At 44.0% G+C, this 19,727-nt stretch overlaps 1 protein-coding gene across 2 annotated transcripts; it reads right to left on the bottom strand.

The window, feature by feature from the left end:
- Window positions 1-6: 6 nt before the first annotated feature.
- On the bottom strand, window positions 7-17,189 carry LOC123089814 (achilleol B synthase-like). Of its 2 annotated transcripts, XM_044511390.1 has the most exons (18): window positions 16,962-17,189; window positions 16,087-16,269; window positions 15,016-15,105; window positions 14,732-14,926; window positions 14,369-14,453; window positions 8,287-8,453; window positions 7,692-7,880; window positions 6,421-6,534; window positions 5,218-5,340; window positions 5,019-5,138; window positions 4,636-4,734; window positions 3,817-3,873; window positions 3,581-3,627; window positions 3,350-3,490; window positions 3,089-3,266; window positions 2,152-2,226; window positions 1,979-2,062; window positions 7-284 (listed from the first exon to the last, which is right to left on the bottom strand). In XM_044511390.1, the coding sequence occupies exons 1-18, from the start codon at window positions 17,157-17,159 to the stop codon at window positions 168-170; spliced, it is 2,262 nt and encodes a 753-aa protein (XP_044367325.1). In that variant the 5' UTR covers window positions 17,160-17,189; the 3' UTR covers window positions 7-167. The 2 variants fall into 2 exon arrangements, with proteins under 2 accessions (XP_044367325.1, XP_044367326.1); XM_044511391.1 differs by lacking the exon at window positions 6,421-6,534.
- Window positions 17,190-19,727: the final 2,538 nt, after the last annotated feature.

Genomic DNA, 19,727 nt, shown 5'->3' with positions numbered 1-19,727 from the left:
ACACACACACACACACACACACACACACACACACACACACATATATATAAGGTAGATATGACTTCGTCTGAACTGAAGAAGTCTTTTCAACAGATATCAGATCTATAAATTATTCGTCATTATAATTTATAAGACGTTTCTCATACAAATGTGGATATGTGCGTAGTTCACTTCTTCATTCCAAGAAGTCGGCAGCGGAATTCTCCTAGAGCCCAGATGGGGAATAAATTCCGGTAGTTCGGGTAGTTGAAGTAAAGGGAGGAATTGAAACACCCAACATGTTCCTGCAACCATAACAAAAATTCAAACTTGAATTTTCTGGAATTGAAATAGATTATTAGCAAAAGAAAGGCACAAATTCTTCTAAGTGCACATAAATTTGGCCATGGTCAGTAATTAATCTACCTATGATTTGAAAACTTCCCAATAATTGAAGAGCCTGTATATATTTTCAGTCAGACGTGCATATTTTTTTTTGGACTCATCTAGCGCCGCCGCCGCCACCCAACACCGCCGCCAGATCCCTCCTCCATTGCCACCGTTCCCGCCGCACTTTCCTCCCCTCGCCGCCGCCTTTGGCATCCTCCGGCAAAGTCCGGATGGCTCCGTGGAAGGCGGCGGCGAGGCCTTTTCCGGCTGCTTGGCGTTGGTATAGCGTCCGCGATCTATTGATGCCCCCTAGTGAGGCCTCCCCGTCCGTGACGGCAGCATGGAGGCCGGGCTGGTTGCAGGCGTGGCCTGTCCTCCGGTAGATCTGATCTGGTCGGAGTGGCCTGCTCGCTGTATGGCGGCGGAGTTCGATGGCGGTTTCGTGCACATGATGCAGGATGGAGGTTCGTCGAGCATATTCGGGTGAAAACCTTGCTCTCTTGCCAAGGCCTGCGATGGCGGCACTCTTTTGTGTCGTCCCCTTGTTGAAGGCATCACAGTGCAGAAGCTCCACACTCCTATCCGCTACCTCAAGGGGAAACTCTAGATCGGTCGGTCGGATGACGGCAGCGATCTTGTAGCATTCCTCCCTTGGAGGCGTCATTCTTGGTGGTGTGCATTGGATCGAGGGACCTGTGGTCGGTTTCAGCAGTGGAGTGGCATTTCATGTGACGCATCGATGACGTGGAGTCTTGGCGGCGTGGCGCGGCAGGGTCTCGGCGACGGATGTGTGGTGATGGACGCGCGTAGGGATGTGGCGTACGTCGTCTGACGCTATGGTGGCATCGACGACAGGCCTGATGTGTCAGTACCAACTTTGAAGATGGATTGGTGAAAGACAGTGGCGATGGCCTCTGCAACGTGCACATGTAGTGCTTGCTGAGAATGCGCCGGACCAGTGTGTGATTGAGACCCGGCAATTTGTCTTGGTTGTGGCCTCAGGCTTTAGATGTTGGACTTTCGTGTTTGTCTGGGTACACGGCCCTGACAATATGCACTCCTTCATCCAGTGGATAGCAGTAACGACAATGGTTGCCAAGATGGTGGCTTCAGACTTATTAAGTACTTTGTAATTAAGATCTTGGTGAATAGTTAATAAAATAGCTGCATGCATTGTCTTATGCAGAGGCCGGGGGTCATCCCCGTTTTCGAAAAAACTAATATATTGTAGTGTGTCTTATCAACATAAGTCTCTAATTACATAAATAGTTTCTACAGAACTACTAGGTCTAGCAACACGGTGTCATCTTTATCTTTTATCCAGCTTAATATTTAATGGATTTTCTAAAATTTTATTAGATGAACTTCTGCTGTGTGGACCTTAGGGGTGACTATGATACCATAGTTATTAGGGGTGACTATGATACCTTACTTATTAGGGGTGACTATGGTAACCAATTGTATTCCATTCTATAAAATAATTATTATAGAACACTTAGACTACCACTTTAAAAATATTCGGCGGTGATTGCTGCTAACTACATAAGTGAATGTTCCAAAGTTCTTTATGAGATTACTTTCACCGTCGGTGAATCCACTCCAAACTTACTTGTTGGGGGAAGTCACCAGTTTCCATCTGCATTTTGATCAGTTGTTTTGTGGAACGATATAGGGGTTCTGGATCCCGCTCAGTCTGAGAATTAAGAAAAAAATGCACAGCTTTAAGAACTATCACATAATCGCATTTCCCTGCCAACTAAGAAGAGCAATAGAAAAACAAACCTGCCCAGAATAAATTAAAGCTAGCATCGCCCAAGCAGTGCTTACTGCATGTGGACTCCCACTGTGGACATAGTCCTGTTCAAATTAATAAAGGTTAGTCGATTCATCAGTTGAGTAAATTCATAAGGTGTTTAAATTCACATGACTCGGCTGCATATATTCAGAAATTAAAGGAAACATGGCAAAATAAATCTAGGTTTAACTAACAGTATTATCCATATACATATACAATGCAACATATATTAAAGGCACAATGGCAAAAAGATGCTTTCAGGGATTTTATTTTCTTTCTTGCAATAATAGTCCTTCTAGAGTAGTGATCTATATTAGTAAAACACAAGAAAACCACTAACTGGTGCGTTCTAATACACTGTACCTGCTGTAACAAATAAAAAACAAGTTATTTCGTGAAACTGACAAATACATGCGAAATTCATTAGATGAATCCATTACAAAATGTTGGATTATTGAAAACATATACTCTCTTTGTCCCATAATATAAGACATTTTTGCAAGTTAAAAGAACTTCCAAAAACATCTTATATAATGGGATGGAGGGAGTATTTGACACCACATGGCTCATGTTCCAGCAAAGTCTCCACAAATTTCGTGTAACTCTGCAACCTCTACCAGACACTATGGTTGCATTCTCCAGTTGTTGGGTTGTAAACCGGCCGGCCTAGTTTCAGTTTTTATTGCTCTTGACCAATTGTGAGACACATATGTTTTCTAAATAAAAAATCACATAACAACAAGTAGAACTCTTATTAAACGATTCTTTTTTAGCGAAGGGACTATATGACTTGGTTGTTGTACCACCATATAATTCACACAACATTTTGGTTTATAATTAATCCAGCTGTAAGCAAAAGTTAAAAGGCACATTGACAAAAAATGGGCATCTACAAAGATACAATAAAAACCATTCTATATTTACCTCATTTTCACTCGAAAGGTAGCTCTCACCCCATCCACCGCCACTAAGTTGCTTTGATATGAGGAAGTTGCATCCATTCCTCACGTGTATGCTGTTATCATAAGTTCTTCCAGCAGCAACTAATCCTTTTATGGCAAAGAAGGCACCATAAGTAAAGCAAACACCCCAAGTGCCGTACCTATCAAATAAGCTTATTACGATTAGTTACATAGTTATTACATGTGGAGTGGACATTTTATTTACATCATGAGATTTCCATACCATGAGCCATTCTTTTGTTGGTTCTCGATAAATATAGCTGCTTTCTTTATGCATCTCTTTATCTCTTCAGCACAATCCTGTGGGTATAACTCGTTGAACAATATAAAGCATTGCATTGCCGATGATGTGCACTCGACATGTCTGCGAAAAATTGTATCTCTTTGAGTTTTCTTGGTAACTTCTGGAAATTAGTATCATTTAACATAATAAATAGAGAATTAAATATCTTACAGATAATCAACAACAATGTTCCGAAAACTCTCAGAAGGATTGAGGACCTAGTTTAGAAAATATATCCACAATATTATATATGTAACACAAATATGTCGAAACAATGGACAACTAGGAATATATTTTAGTGCAATTTCATTTGAAGCATTTTTCTAGTGGTTTGGAAAACTCAAGTGCAATTCAAGATCTAATAATTTCTTTTTCAAAGGCCAGCAATATACTTTGGAGATACTCACCTCTGTCCACGAAGCTGTTCTTTTTGATTCAGATGAAGAGAATGTACCATCGTCGTTCTTTGTGAAAGATAAAATAAAGTTGTCAATCAAGTGTCCATTTAATTGCATGCTACTAACAAGTTCGAGGAGTATTTACATTTTTGTCAGTTATTTTTTCCGGATCACATAAATAGCCAACTCTATTAAAGAAATATGAGTGCAACTCGGTTGAAGGATATTCAAATATTGTTCTGTTAAATGGAGACTAGGTGCACCTAATACAATAACTAACACAAATTAGTTTTTAGACATATATCATCTTTGATATTTTGATACCTTAATCACTTTATAATGATACCAGATTTAAGAACACTAGATATGTATTTTGTGTTCTATAATTTACCTGCTATGTAACTTCTACCATATACATCCTACTCCCTCCGTTCCTTGATATAAGGTGTATAGATTTTTGAGAAAAAAATCCGAAATATAAGGTGTATTGCGTTGCACCACTCGTTTGGATAATTTTTTTAGGGATTTGATTACATTTACTTATATTAGGCAATCTCCTCTATTTTCTCATGTCAACTAGTCAGGTCTAATCTCGCCCAAAACTTGTGAAATTATCCCTCCATGTGCATTCTTTAATATCCGTGCCAAAAACTATACACCCTACATCTAGGAACGGAGGGAGTATTATTTATAATACTCTTTTTCTTCTAATCAAAATACTATTCAAACCTAGTCTACAATTACTGACAATCCAAATCTCCTTTTTATGTAATATGAATAACATAACTCATGTATAAAACTATTTAGTTATATAACAAAGATTCATACCGCATAAGAGAGTAGACAATCGATGGCATCATGCAATCTTTCCTCCTTTATTGGAAGCCCAACTATGTCAGCAGAAACCTTAGACAGGTACAACAATGCCTATATAAGATAAAAGTAACAAAGATCATAAGAAGAGATGTTTTAGGGAAATCATTTCATGACTATTCTCAATGATTGCTTTATTACTAACAAAACACATTTATTTTAGTTATTCAAAAGTATGAAAATATAGGTGTCAAATTTGAAATAGGAGGGATGAAATGACCTCATACGAAAGCAGAGATACTTCCAGAAGGAAGCCAACAAGTGTTAAAAACATTAGTACCGAGAAGTATCATTTTGAAGGACTCAAAAGAAGATGATAATAGGAAAATTGTCTTGACCTGGATTATTTCTGTAGTACAATCAGGAACTGACCAACCATTGTCTGCTGTTGAAAGAGTCCATGAACCTTTGGATCTATCACGATAGTAGTTTTGATGACTAGGAAGATCATGAAGAACCTTCATGTAAGGATATGAAATTTAGTAATTCCACATCAAAGTGGTACTTTTAAGCAACACAAGTTCAAGGTGGATAAACCTGTGAACTTTTTAGAAATTCATGAGCTTTCTTAAGAGTTGACCCGAACTCGTCAATCAAATTTGTGGAGAAAATAGCTTGAACTATAAACGATGTTTCCCAGCTTTGGCACCCATCATATACCTATTTTCAACAGAATAACATTAGTATACCATCCTTGTAAAAATATAAATCCTCTCATTATAAAGCAACAAAGACATGAAAGTTAAATTTATCATGAAATGACCAGAGATAATAGTTTAAACAAAAAATATATTAAACAAGAACCACCGGTATATGATGCATTAACTACAGGACCTGATGTATGATTTATTAACAAAAAGAGGTTTTTTTGCTTAATACAACTTTCTAGATTTCCAGACATACATGTTGTATATGTTGGCTGTGAAAATTTGAATATCTGTTAATGTATTATGAACTATGTAAGAATGTAATGTAATGTAATGCAATGCAGTTATGAGATGAATGTGAAAGTGTGGATCTGATTGTGTTGGAAATGTGCCCTAGAGGCAATAATAAAGTGGTTATTACCATATTTCCTTGTTCATCATAAATGTTTATTATCCATGCTAGAGTTGTATCGACAGGAAACTTAAATACATATGTGGATATATAAACGAATACAGTGTCCCTAGTGAGCCTCTAGTAGACTAGCTCATCAACTAAAGACGGCGAAGGTTTCCTAACCGTAGACATGAGTTATCGCATAATAACGGAATCACATCATTAGGATAACGATGTGATGGACATACCCAACCGTAAGCTTAGCATCAGATTGTATCACTTAGTCTATTTGCTACAACTTTCTCCATGTCAAGTATCCGTTCCTTAGACCATGAGATCATGCCACTCCCGAATACCGGAAGAATACTTTGGGGTTATCAAACACCACTTCGTTATTGGGTGATCATAAAGGTGCTCTACAAGTGGTTCTATAGAAAAAATCAAGTAAATTGCTAAAATATTCCCGTCGGTCCTGTGCATGGAACTAACTAGGATACTTAAATATTCTAGCCAGTTATGTCCCATGAACCGACTAAGGTGTGAATCCCAAAGAAATTTCTCAACCGCCTCCAATAATTTGAGTATTAGCATACCAATACTGCCTCTAAAGCCCTGATCTATACTAGTGACTGAATTTTGAATCGCATAAACATCAACGTAGGACTAGATATAGTGAATACACAACAATGGGAAAGGTACCTGTGCCTTCATGCCGTCTTCAGAAAGCCACAAATAATCATAAATCCTAGGAAGATGTGCCCTGAATGCATCCGAATTTGGGTTTTCTACCCAGCAGCAGATCATATTCAATGCCTAATTATTGAATAATTTTGTTAGAAAGGCAAGTTCTAAATTTGTGTTCATAGTCTACCAAAGGCACCGAGGATTTCTATGTACTTTTTGTATAGATTTGGTCTACCCTTTGTCGAAGACAAACTCTCTACCATTTTCATCATTTTTACCATAGTTTCGTTACATACAAATAATTAAAATGATTATTGGCTCTTTGGCCCTTAGTTTTCTAAGTCGGACCATTTCCCCCCTTATTTCTTACATAGGTCACCAGTAATGTATATATGCCCGTTCACATCTTCTGATGAACAGCGGTCAGCTTCTTCCTCCAGCATTGGTGCGTCGCCCAGTCCACTAGCTCCACGCAATCATGATATGCAACATCGATTTGTCGCCCAGTCCTAGCCTCCTCGGCATGTTGGTTCTGTTGACTAGTCATACAAACAATTGCTACAGTTTTGTTTACCTCCTCCCATTAGCGAGCTGCAGTCCAACGGCTATCCTTCTTCTTTCGGGGATCCTAATCTTACTTTCTAGTATTTTTTCTTAGGGGGCCTCCTCGTATTCTGAGTCGACCACCAATTTAACAATGAAAATTTGAGTTATGTTTTATAAAAGTGTGTACTGTTGGAAACATCTTTCGAATGGAATTTAGTTTTATGAACAGAGCACTTTTAAGTAACAAGAAAAAAATCACAATGGCCCCTTTCAATAAGCATATGGTCATAAATATTAGATATCATTTCAGTTGTCAATTCAGCACGGTTCCTAAAATCCTTCCCTGGTCTATTGATGCAACACATCATTGTATTGCATGTAAACAAGACTTCAACACATGGAACCAATTACAAAATAATATCATATCATATGAAAAATATATTGAGCATGTTTGTCTAGAAAAGGATATTTTCAGTGTACATCATCCGATCAGGTCTAGTCCATCCAACAACAACCAAGTGAACATTAGGACATTATGTACACACATATTTATGAGTTATTGACCTAGTTCAAGCCACTGCTAAATCTCTCTATATACCGGGTTAATCTTATTGCCCGAAAACCTGGCCAAATAAATCCGAGTTCAACCACAGTAGGCCAACTAAAGTCAGCCAAATCCTAAAAACAACACTTTAGGAAAAACATAGCAAACTAACAACAAAACCTGTTATTGAAATTACCTTGTTGATTGGACATAAACCAATGTGGTAAGTAGCTTCGTCCTCATAGTATATATGTTTCATGAGGTTGCTCAATGATATAGCCCTTAGCTTATTGAATGGCCAAACATTCAACATTGGCTCCACAAACTTGTTTAGACATGTCCAAACTATATGTTGTACAGGTGAACGAGTGTACTTAAGGTCTTCCTACAATGAAAAAGGTTTGACGATCAATGCTTTTGCAAACCATTTCACAAAGTACCATGCAGGATTTCTTCCTGACAGAATCAATAGTCATAATGTTTAATACATTGTGTAGCTTTTTCTTATCCTCTAGGAGATATCTGTAGGGGGTCGTCAATTTTTGACATAAAGAACAAATAGATCAAGCTATATTCTAAGTTATTATCTTTAAATGGTGTCACTTTTAATTTTTGCCAATTTACAATTCATATTGTCCTTTCAGTGAAATAAAGAGTTAAATTTCAGTATACGTAACACAAGACTACTATTACAATGTATAACACCACTTATTATTGGAAGATCATGCCTCAAAATATATCTTTGCTCTACCATACTGCATCATTGTGTACTTCTATAAATAGTCACAAACCTTGGCACATGAATCACGGGCCCTGTTCCAGTCAACCTCATTGTAGGGGATGTTGTACAATTCCTCTCTTATTTCCAGTATAGTTTGAGTTATCGGTCCAACAAACTTTTTCCCATAAAGATAAGCCATTGGCATGTAAACCATGCGAGCAAAGGACCAAAATCTTGCTGCGGAATAAGATGATCACTTGAATACGTATAATAAGATTTTGGTTATTGTAGCATAATTGTTTTCAAGTTAACAGAAATTCATCACTATATTAACTTAAAATACCATAATAGCCGAGAATCCACATGAAGACACTGAATCGCATTATATATACTCCCTCCAAATGAAAATAAGTGTCGTCGTTTTAGTTGAACCAAAACCACAACACTTATTTTGGATCAAAGGAGTAACAACGACACTCTATATATGAGGTTTCTTGTTATTTTAATGATGATATTTAATAACTATAGTATATGCTTTATCAACATAATATAAATTAGTTCTTTTGCATACTTCAACTCAGTGAATGGTGTTCAATTGGTCACCGTAGCATCCCAATTTAGTAGTTTTTCTTAATTAAAATATGATTAGTAAGGATTTAACTTTTCATTTTAAACTTACTCCAGACTCGGGCAACTTGATGGTCCAGACTGTTAGAATTAATCACGATGTAATTCGTGAGTCGTACTACGTACTAGTCTTAGCTCCCAGGCTACATGTACATGCGTACCCCTATATTATAATTGCAACACAACCCCTCAAAAATTACAATGGAAAAACAAGATCGTTACATTCCACAGTGTTTATATACTCACGAACGTTCAAGCAATAAATATCCATTTCCCTTCTAAAATGGTATTAGCCTAACCGATCTAACTCTAGCCGTCGCTAGTCGCTTCCGCCCCGCGGGCCGCCTCCGGGGCGGTCGGCCTCCATGAACGCCGCCGAGGGCCGCGCCTCTCGTACCTAGGGTTCGTCCGCCAGTCGTGTTGACCGGTTGCCCTAGAGTCTCTTTTCCTCGATCCTTTGATCCGGATTTTTCTCTCTCTCGCCGTTCGCTTTGATCGGCATTTACTTTTTGGATTTTCAACCTACAATCGATTTGCGGTGCCCGCGGCCGTCGTCGACACCCGCGTGCCTCTACTCCGGCGTGACTACATTGCCTCCTCCCCGACCCGGCGGCCTCTCGTATGATGTGGCGGCCCATCCCGGTTGTGTTGTTATGTGCAGCTAACGCCCCTCTCGGGCGTGGGTCGCGTGCACGTGCCGGCTGTTCGCGTGTCCCTCGCGCGTGGCCTCGGTGGCTCAGCTACATCATCACCGACCGGCGACCCTGACCTTGCGAGCGGCCAGATTGATCACCTGGTCGCCGCTCCGCTCTATCTACGTCGCACGGCCGACCTAGCTAGTCGCTTGCGTGCACCTCCATAGGTTCTGTGAAGATCATCCCCGAGTTCATCGGGCCCCTCATCGATCGAGCAATGGGTTGCCGCTGCATCGCCTCGTCGGCTGCAGCGTCGTCGCCCCATGGTTCTTCCCGTGACTGCACCGACTCGCGCGTCGCCGCTGCGTTGCCCCTTCGGCCTGTTGAGCCGCGACACGCGGACCTTGCCTCCGCCCCGAGGCGTCCCCACGGCTGCACCGACTCATGTGCCGCCCCTTCGGGCTGTAGCGCCTCGGCACACGGTCCCCGCCGTCACATGAGGCCATTCCCATGCCTGCACCGACTCGCGCGCGGCCGCTGCACCGCCCATTCGGGTCGTAGTGCCGCGGCACGCGATCCACGCCGCCGCCTCGAGGTCTTCCCGCTGCCGCCCGACCCGCCTGTTGCCGCTGCGTCGCCCCTTCAGGCCATAGCGCCGTGGCCCACGGTCCACCCAGCCATTCCTGCGAGTTGACTTCCCGTGTGGTATGCGCCGCGCCGCCTCCCTCGGCGCAGGAACACCACCGTCCGTGTCAATCTTCTTCACGCTATCAAGTTCTTTCCCGCCTATTTCGAGCATCACCTTCACCGTCAGGCCGCCGCCGCCGCTCTTCTTCGGCGCCGCTGCCGCTCGCTCACCCGAACCGCGCCGCTGTCCACCCCGTTCGTCTTCGTCCAGCACCAGCTTGTCGCCAGCGCCGCCGTCATCTTCCTCGACCACTTCGTCTACTCTGACCACCATTGGCGACATCTGCCCCGTGCCGATTGGCGCCGCAACCATCGTCGAGCCTTTCTCCGCTGGCCCCTCCGACTCCTCGACATAACGTACAACTCGTTCAGGCCCCTCGTCTACGTATGTCCGGTGCTGGCAACACCAATGCGTGCCTTCGTCCATGATGTGTCCCCGAGCCTGGCAAGCCCAGTGCGGCGCTACGTCAACTTTGTCTTCGTCCATCTATGCATGCCAGATGCTGGCAACACCGACATGTGCCTTCGTCTACTACGTGTCCCCGGATTTGGCAAATCCAGCGTGACGCCTCTTCAACAACGTATTTCTCCCGACTCACCACTACTTTGACACCACTGCACCCATGACTAACTCAACGCTTCCTTATGCCTGCGGCTCCACGACGACTTCCTCGACACCGGATACCCCGACTCGACATCGACCACGATGTTCTTCGCACGGCTACCTCGATCACGGCTACACCATCCTACGCTCTCGGCTTCGACATCAGCACAAAGGGCTACTGCCTAGCTTGAGCAACCTCGTCGGTTTTCGCTCTAGTCACAACTTCCGCGATGCATCGACTGTTACCACTATGGGGATGTCCGTCGGCTTACCTTCGGATTCTTCTCCATTCTCATCGTCTACATCGCTATCATTGTGACTGTGGGGGATGTTGAGTATTATGATTACTAGGAAGTATATAGGATAAACTAGGATTTGTTCCTGCTTTGTCTTGTACTTCAAGTTAGTCATTGTACTCCTATATTATTTTTAGAAAAGGAGGATTGCCCCCGGCCTTTGCATCCAGGCAATGCATGCAGCCATTTTATTAATTAGACCTTACAAACTAGTACATTAGTTTATCTGAAGCCACCATCTTAGCAACAACTATCGCTACTCCTAACCACTGGATGAAAGGGTGACGATAGTCCGAGCCTAATACCAAACAGACATCCCACCAAAGCCTAACATCTAAAGCCGGAGGCCCCAACCGAGCCACATACTAGGTTTGGGGTTTAAACTGGTCCGACGCACTCTCATGTGTCGTTGCCGCCGTCTTCCACCAATCCATCTTCACAGCAGAAACTAAACACCGACCTTGCCAGGCCTCTCTGCCATCGACGCCACCATGATGCCAGACAGCGTCCTCCTCCAGCGCGAGTCCATCTCCGCGCATCGAATGCCGGGTCTCCACTGCGCCACGCCGCCGACATCCGCTGCCATGAATGAGTAAGATGAAGCACCGCTCCACCAAAGAAGCCCTCCACTGGTCCCTCGAGTCCGTGTGCACCTCCAAGAATGATGCCCCCAAGGAGAAAACGACACCAGAGCGCCGCCGTCATCCGATTTACTGATCTAGGGTTTCCCCCGAAGGTAGCGGACAGAGGTCTTGAGCTTCTCCACAGAAATGCCTTCAAGAAGGTAATGACACAAAAGAGTGCCGTCATCGCCGGTCTTGGCAACAAGCCGAGAAAAAGGTTTTCACCCAGATCCGCTCGACGAACCTCCATCTCGCATCGTGCGCACGGACCACCACCGATCTCCGCCACCACGGAGCGAGCAAGTCACTCTGGCCATATCAGATCTAATCAGAGAGCCAACCACGCCAGCAGCTGACCAGCCCACCAAAGCCCTCCACGCCGCCGCCGATCCGAGGAGCTGTAGCGCCGAGGCCAGATGCAGTAGCTCCACCACTAGTCATCCGCCGTCGCTCACCGCCACGGAGGCTCGGATCTGGGGCGCACTTCCGCTCGCCCGGATGCCCCGCGGCCCGCGCCACCCTTGCGCGCGAGAAGGAGAGGCTCCTCCGCCACCGACGTCAGCCCCTCGGGCTTAGCCCGGCGTCTTCCTCCCGCGGCGGCGGATGGGAGGGATGGGATGGGGCGTGACCGGTGGCTAAGGTTGGGGCCCCTCAGCCGCCCGCGCGGGAGGGGGGGCGGTGGAGGGGAGAGATTAGATCTGGAGGAGGGGCGTCTTAAATTGTACTCCTATATATATATGCAAACGAGGCTCAAGCAATAAATTAACGATTCACCGATCTCTTTTATTCCCTCTTAAAACTCATGCTAAACTCTTTCACGCGTGCGTGCGCGCACGTGCATGTGTATCTCGTGTGCGTTTCCAGTCACAGCAAGATCAATCAGCCAAAGGTCAAATCCTTTGTACGTGCGCGTGTTGCGGCTGGCCAAAGCATCGGGCAGGAGCGATTTCATTACAGAGCCAACTCTTGCTTCGTCGTGCTCACCGGAGAGTATTCGGTGGTTCCACGCGCTGCATCGACACTGCCAATAAAGTTTGTGCGGTTAATAATGACAGAACCAACACAGACACAGGCAACATGATAATTTGTGTTGGGGTTGATTTACTGCACTTTGAGCAGGGAGTGCACATCCGCTTGTAGTAGTGAAGTGCTAAGCCCCCTTAAATGACACTTTTGCCTATGGAAGAGCCAAGTGATGAACTCCTGCCCAGGAGGTTATAGTTGGCTATCTTTCATTTTTTTTCTTTTTTAGAAAAGGAGGATGACCCCCGGCCTCTGCATCTGGGAGATGCATACAACCACTTTATTGATTATTCTCGAGGACCTTACAAAGTGTTACAATAATGTGCCTGAATCCACCATCTTGGCAACATATGCCGCTACTCCTATCCAAAATGATGAAGGGGTGCTAGCTGGGCCACTACCCAGACCACTCACCTAAGCCTAACATCAAAAGCCGGAAGCCGAAACACTCATTCGGAATCCCCAGCCGAGCCACATACCGGGTCTGGAGCACAATCCGGTCAGACGCACTCGTGTGTCGCCGCCGCCATCTTCCACAGGTCCGTCTTCAGATCATATTGAGGCTTCTACCTTGTCTGGCCACTCTGCCATCGACGTCACCATGACGCCGGACATCAACCTCCTCCTGCGCGAGTCCATCTCCGTGCATCGGACGCCGAGCCTCCACAGCGCCATGCCGCCGATATCCGCCGCCATCAATGTGTGAGATGAAGCACCGCTCCACCATCCCCCCAGCCAGCACTTACTCCAAAACGATGCCCCCAGAAGGGAAAGCGATAAAACGCCATCATCGTCCGATTCGGAAGACCCAGATCTAGGGTTTCCCCCGGAGCATCCCGAGCCTGATGACGCAGACTGCAATGACGATGCCTCGACAAGGGAACGACATTAAATATGCCGCCATCGTCCGCCATGACTGTAGTCGGCGCGATTTTCATCGGCAGTTGCTCCACCAGACGTGCGCCGCCGACATTGCTGGTCCCTTCAACCGGAGCAAACTACAAGACAATGCCCTAAAGAGGGACTACGACGCAAAAGCGCCGCCATCGCTCGATCCCAAGGAGATCTAGAGTTTCCCCCGGAGTTGCCCGCGCTGACAAGGACCAGACAAGGGTAAAATCTCGCGGATCTGCCCAGCTGCCGACGAATCGCACCCACCATCGTGCCGACGGCAAACTAGCGATTAAGGCCCACGCTTGGGCATAGATCCGGCCGCGCCGCCGCGAACCGATCCGGTCATGCCGCCGCCATCCCTGGCGGCCGCGACGCACCAGATCGCGAGGCCTCCTGCCGTGGGGGAAGTCGCTGAGGCGCCACCACCACCCGCCGTGGCGTCTGGCCCGCCGCCACGCTCCGGCCCGCGCCAGCTCCACCCGAGCGCTAGGGCCCGAGTTGGCTATCTTTGATAGGGAGTGTCTTACAAGGGCTAAAGGATTTGTTCACACTCTCTAGAGGTAAAGTTTACGCTGGTGTCACTTGTTGATTAGACGTGTAGTTGTATCCTTACTCACTAGTTGATGTCACTGGTGTTGGCATAATTTTTTACTTCTTATACTGGTAATATATAGTAGTGTACATAAGGAAAAACATGTCTTACCAACATGCCATACGAAAAACTCGGGTGGGAATTGCTTTGAAAAATCAAGCATGCATGTACCTGGATGAAATGGAAGAAAATGGGGTGCCATCCACAATTCAGGAATGATTGCATTGTTTCCGGACCAGTCGTATGCACCGATTACCTTTATAGAAAAGAAGTTTGTCTTGTATAAATTTCATTCTACAGAGATAACAATAGTCAATAGGGATGTACGTTGTTTGATATAGGTACAAGTCGTCCATGGTGTTTTCTGAGGTATTCCTTATGGTCTAACTCAGTAGCCAACGATGCTGCATGTTATTCCTAATGTACTCCAAACAGCTCAAAGGATATTTGTCTAGCTAGAATTAGGTTTAATGGTTGCATTCGCTTTGGTTTAAGATGGACAAAAAGAACATTCTGATCTGTTTCAGCACATACCGAGAGCCATATCTTTGCCCATTGAGGCGCCGCAGTTGCACTTCCATGAGATAAAATCCAGGCACGCCCTCTGGCTAATGCATCATTTTTGCCATCTGATATCTCACCTAAGAGCCTTAAGGTGGCATAGTTTAAGCATGAGCCAAACATGGTGCTCTTTGTCAAAACCTGGGTGCTCCAGCCACCATCTTCGTTCTACAGTGATATATATTTTCATGCAAACGTTATCAGATTTGAAAATTGCAGGGAACAAGCTTTCTCAAAAAGATAATGTATGCAAATACCTGGTGGTTATAAATGTAACGACATATCTCACGTCTGTGTTCTGATGATAAGATCACATTGAGAGTTCCAGTGACATGTAAAGAGAATATCTGAAGAATATGGAAGAAAGCTCATCATACTGTATCTGTAGCATTCTTGTTATCCAAAAAATACTGTAAGTAGTACAAACATTACAAATTTTTTCACACATGCCACTTTTAAATAGTTCATGTGGTTCTTCTTGTCCTGTTGTCTGGAGAACTTTCTGGCATCGTCTAGAATGGTTACCCTACCCCTCCCCTCCCCCACTCCCCCCCCCCCCCCCCCCCCCCCCCCGCCCAGTTATCATCACTGTCCCATATTTCTACGTCGCATAAACTTGGTCTTACATCAGAAATCAGAGGAGAACGTAACATAATGTATATCAGCCGTGAAAAATGTTTTACGAGACATAAAATGTCGAATGTAAAAAAACATATCATAGAATATATGTAAACATGTAAATTTTGTGGTTTTATGACTTATATTATGGTTTTGTTATGCCAATTTTTGTGTAGTGAATCAATATAAACATAACTATTTGCATGCCAAACCTAAATTCTTAATCAAACGACGCCAAAAAAACCTCAGGTGCAAAATAATTTGTTCTGCACCATGGGTGATGAATAGCACTACGGTAACCCTTGTAAAAAAACACTTCAATTGGACTTCTTGCAGTTCTCCATAGTCCATACATTTATTTTTAAGGATTGATAGAAGGTAGATGACTAAGACTTGTTTAACGAAATATATTCCCATTTAAAATAATAATATTTGGAGCCGGCATAACAGGAAATCCTACATACTATATGGGAACGACTGAACTGGCCCTGCTATGGAAAACTAGTCAAGTGCAACATTTTGATTAATTTGTTAGCCATACAACATAATCAGGTAATTGCCATTTGCTCTTTTTTTGAGTCAAAGGTACTTGCTATTTCCTACCAAAATGCATGTTTCGAAACAAGGAACTATACAAACAAACAAATAACAAACTATATTGTACTTGCCAGGTTGCCATATTAATAAAATTACAATGAAATAGCACATACCAAGAGTGGCATAATGAACATAATTCCACTGTAATCACCAGGCCAGTGCCCATCTTGTGCTTGCAACTTTGCATATTGATTAAGGGCTTTCCTCAGTGAAGTTAGTATAGCTCCTTCAGTGATGTCATTGTCTTCAAGATTGATGGTCGAAACATTTGCTTCGACGCCATTTTGTTTTGCAAACTACAGTGTGAATAATTTAGGATTACTTGAAAAAAAAAGGCACATAACAAACTAGTCTCAATGATAAAAGTTCAAGTGTGATAAGACCCATTATTTCCCAAATGAAATAAGTATGGCTTAAAAGTGCATACGGCAAGCAGTTTTTTGGCCAGATTAATGTTAGGCCCAGCCACTCTCCTGCACTAACTTGGCCTAGCCCTTGCCAGTTATGGTTGTTTAGCTGGACGCTAGGGCATGTGTGTGGCGGACTTGCCTTGCAGATGTAGGATATGATATTTGGACGATGGATCAAATCATCCATTAGATTGTATCATTTTGCAAATCAGCACCGTTCAAGATAGGCATCGTCCAGATTTCATCCGTTTACTGCCGTCTGCAGAGCAGTTTGAATGTACAAAAGTAGGAGAGTGGCACAAATTATTCAACATTCTTGGTACTTGGACTTTTCAGGCGTGTCTATTCCTACCGTTATCTTTTTGTTTTCTTCATGATATAACTTTATTTTAAGCCCCAGTGTGGCGCATTTTGGTGCTAATAAATAATGGTTATGTGCACCTCATGGCGCAGTGGCAAGGGATTTTATTCTTCTATGCATTATCTACAACTACAAATTGGGTACTACGATGACGAATTTGCTCACAAGAGAAAGGTACCACGATGGATTAGTTTTGACAGTATATATATACACATGCCTGCATGCGCATGAGGAGGTCCTGCGACTCCTTTCTCTGGAAGCGGTTGCGGGTGAAGTCGCAGCGCAGCCTCTCAACCTCGGCGCGCTCCTCCGGGGTGCCGGCATTGGGATCGTACTCCCACACAGCCCTGCCGAGGAAGCCGTTGCCCGACCGAAGCAGCGGGCTTCCTCCCTCAGAGATCTTCAACCTCCACATTATTCTTCTGCACTAGTAGTATGTGTCTGCGGTTTGTTAATTTGTGTTGCTCGGTAGGAAGCTCGGAGATCGGCCTTATATGGGCCACAGAAATAGTATAACAGTTTTGCTAGAACTCATCTAGATGAGATATAATTTGGTCTCATTCACCTTTTATAGTCATTGGATGTGATGCTATAAGATGCGTGTATGCTGACGTGGGTTGTATCTGTTCTTGTTTTCAAAATGAATGAGACCAAATTATATCTCATCTAGATGAGTTCTAGATACTCCCTGAGTATAATGCATGCAATGTATCATTATTGGTGACCGAGAAATAATAAATGGAGAGTATTGAGGGGGCAGTTGCATGCGTTAACTTCTATACGGATCGGGAATAGTACTACAGTATGGGCTTGGTAGAAGTACATCATCACTTCCAATAATGAGGTATATAGCCAGCTATTAGCCACGAGACATGTTTTCGTCCACGTGTCGTTCCTGACAAAGCAACCATGTTTGTGTTGCGTGTTAGACTAGCCATAGCAAGAGTAACTTAGGGCATCTTCAAAGTTGTCCCGCAAATGTCCTCGATATATGTCCAGACCTGGTTCACCAACATGATGTAGGCGGAAGCCATCCGGACATATAGTGGAGGTTTGAGGGTCCGCTTTGGAGATGCTCTTACACTAGTAATATACACGTGACTCTAGGCTATGTTACTACATAGTAGATAGTAACATAAGTGTGCAAAATTGCATAAGGGCACTGGGCGACGACGCTCACTAGAATCCTTCCCATTCAGTCGCATGGGGATCCTCACTCACTTTAATATGTGCTTTATATTCATAGCTTTATCGTCTTATATTCTTTCGCACTGCTCAGTATATCAGAACTACAGTTCACGCAGTTCTGTCCTGGGAGGCAAACGTTTTTGTCCAAATGTGGTTGAGCCGGCCTCACCTAACAACTCCCAACCACCTAGTCGCTTGAATGCCTCGTATATTGTCGTGAATTGCCCGTGTGTGATGCTCATCCCTAATGTGCACATGTTACCAAAACTGGTCCTAAAATGATCATGGGCGTGCCTATCTCCTACGAATCGTGAGGTTTTTATGTTTAGCGTATATGTGTTTAGTCCTCTGTTCACGTGTCCCGGACAAGCCATTCCAACTACTATTTAATCTTATTTTCTTATCAGCACCGGATGTGGTTGTTGCTTGCTAGTGAACTTGTACCGCCTACCATTATTGTTTATCTTAATCATATTTAATTACCGCCTACCATTATCAGCAATGGATGTGGTTGCTGCTTGCTCGTGTCATTTTAAGTTTACTCTTAACGACAAATTTACACGTGACAGTGTCCGTCGAACCCCATATAAGATGTATTGGGGGCTTTAGTTGCTAAAGTTTTTAATGTGCTTAGCACCTCATGTAAGCACCGATGCATTGGAAGTAGCCTTATGTTACCATAAATCTCTCTCTTCATTAATTACTTGACACATCAATTTTTTGCCTACGTGGCATCTATGTTACTCACTATGGCTAGCCTTACTAGTAGTGTTGCTTTTCTACTCCCTCCGATCCATATCAATTGTCGCTAATTTAGTAGAACTCCGATCCATATTTGTACTAAATCAGCAACAATTAATATGGAGTACTTTACGCACGAACTGCGGGATGGAATAGTGAAGGCAAGATTCTACGGACATCTACCGCTCGGTTCCAAGTGTATGTTTCAAATTCATAAGACAATAGTTTGATCCATTTACTTCTTTTAGACGGGCCGACGAGGTTGAAGATATGGTGGGGGGCATCATGTGCGGGGTGGTCTTCGGCAAGATCCCAGTTGGATTTGGCTCCAGGAGCCAGTGTACGACAGGCTCTCTAGTGGATGTGGATCACGGCGGCGAGGTGTTGGCCTTCATCGCGTGCGGTGGCTGGCCGGCGGCGCTATGGTCCACGGCTTGGTGGTGGTGATCCAGATTCAACCGGTAGGATGGTGGTGATTGCAGACCATACTGCAACGACTTCTTACGGCTCCATGACGGTGGTGGTCGTTGAAAGGTCTTCGGGAGGGTTCATCTCTCTTTGATCCAGTGGTTGACTTTGGTGGTGAGATACAAACCAACTATGAATGAAGGTTTGATGTAGAGAGATGGTTGTGCAGTGGCGGCAGTCGCATCGCATGTAACTATTGGGATCACGAAAAAGTGGAGCTGACAACACATAAGAGACTTCAATTGTGGTGCTACTTGAGCACCCAGCCTCGAGCTTAGGGGCGAAAGCCTAGGTCAACCGGAATTGTTGTTTTTCTTACATCGTACCTTGTTGAAGGCAATTCTCGGATATGTTTGAAATGATTCTTTAGGGAGAAAATCAAAATTCTGGCCTTCTGGGTGGATCCGGTGATGACATCACTTGGGTGTTGCTCCCTTCCGGAAGGCAATGCTATTGAAGAAACTTACCATCCATGGGGTGTATTGAAATGGTTGGTGTGGATATGGTTATTACTGTACTTTGTCTATCACATCTGATCGCTTTAGGGCATCTCCAGCGTTGCCCCGAAAAAGTCTCTGGTATATAT

The sequence above is a fragment of the Triticum aestivum genome, chromosome 4B (assembly GCF_018294505.1).
Source record: "Triticum aestivum cultivar Chinese Spring chromosome 4B, IWGSC CS RefSeq v2.1, whole genome shotgun sequence".
Taxonomy (NCBI): Eukaryota; Viridiplantae; Streptophyta; class Magnoliopsida; order Poales; family Poaceae; genus Triticum; species Triticum aestivum.
The sequence above is the reverse complement of the archived record's forward strand: the minus strand, read 5'-3'. Positions and strand labels throughout refer to the sequence as shown.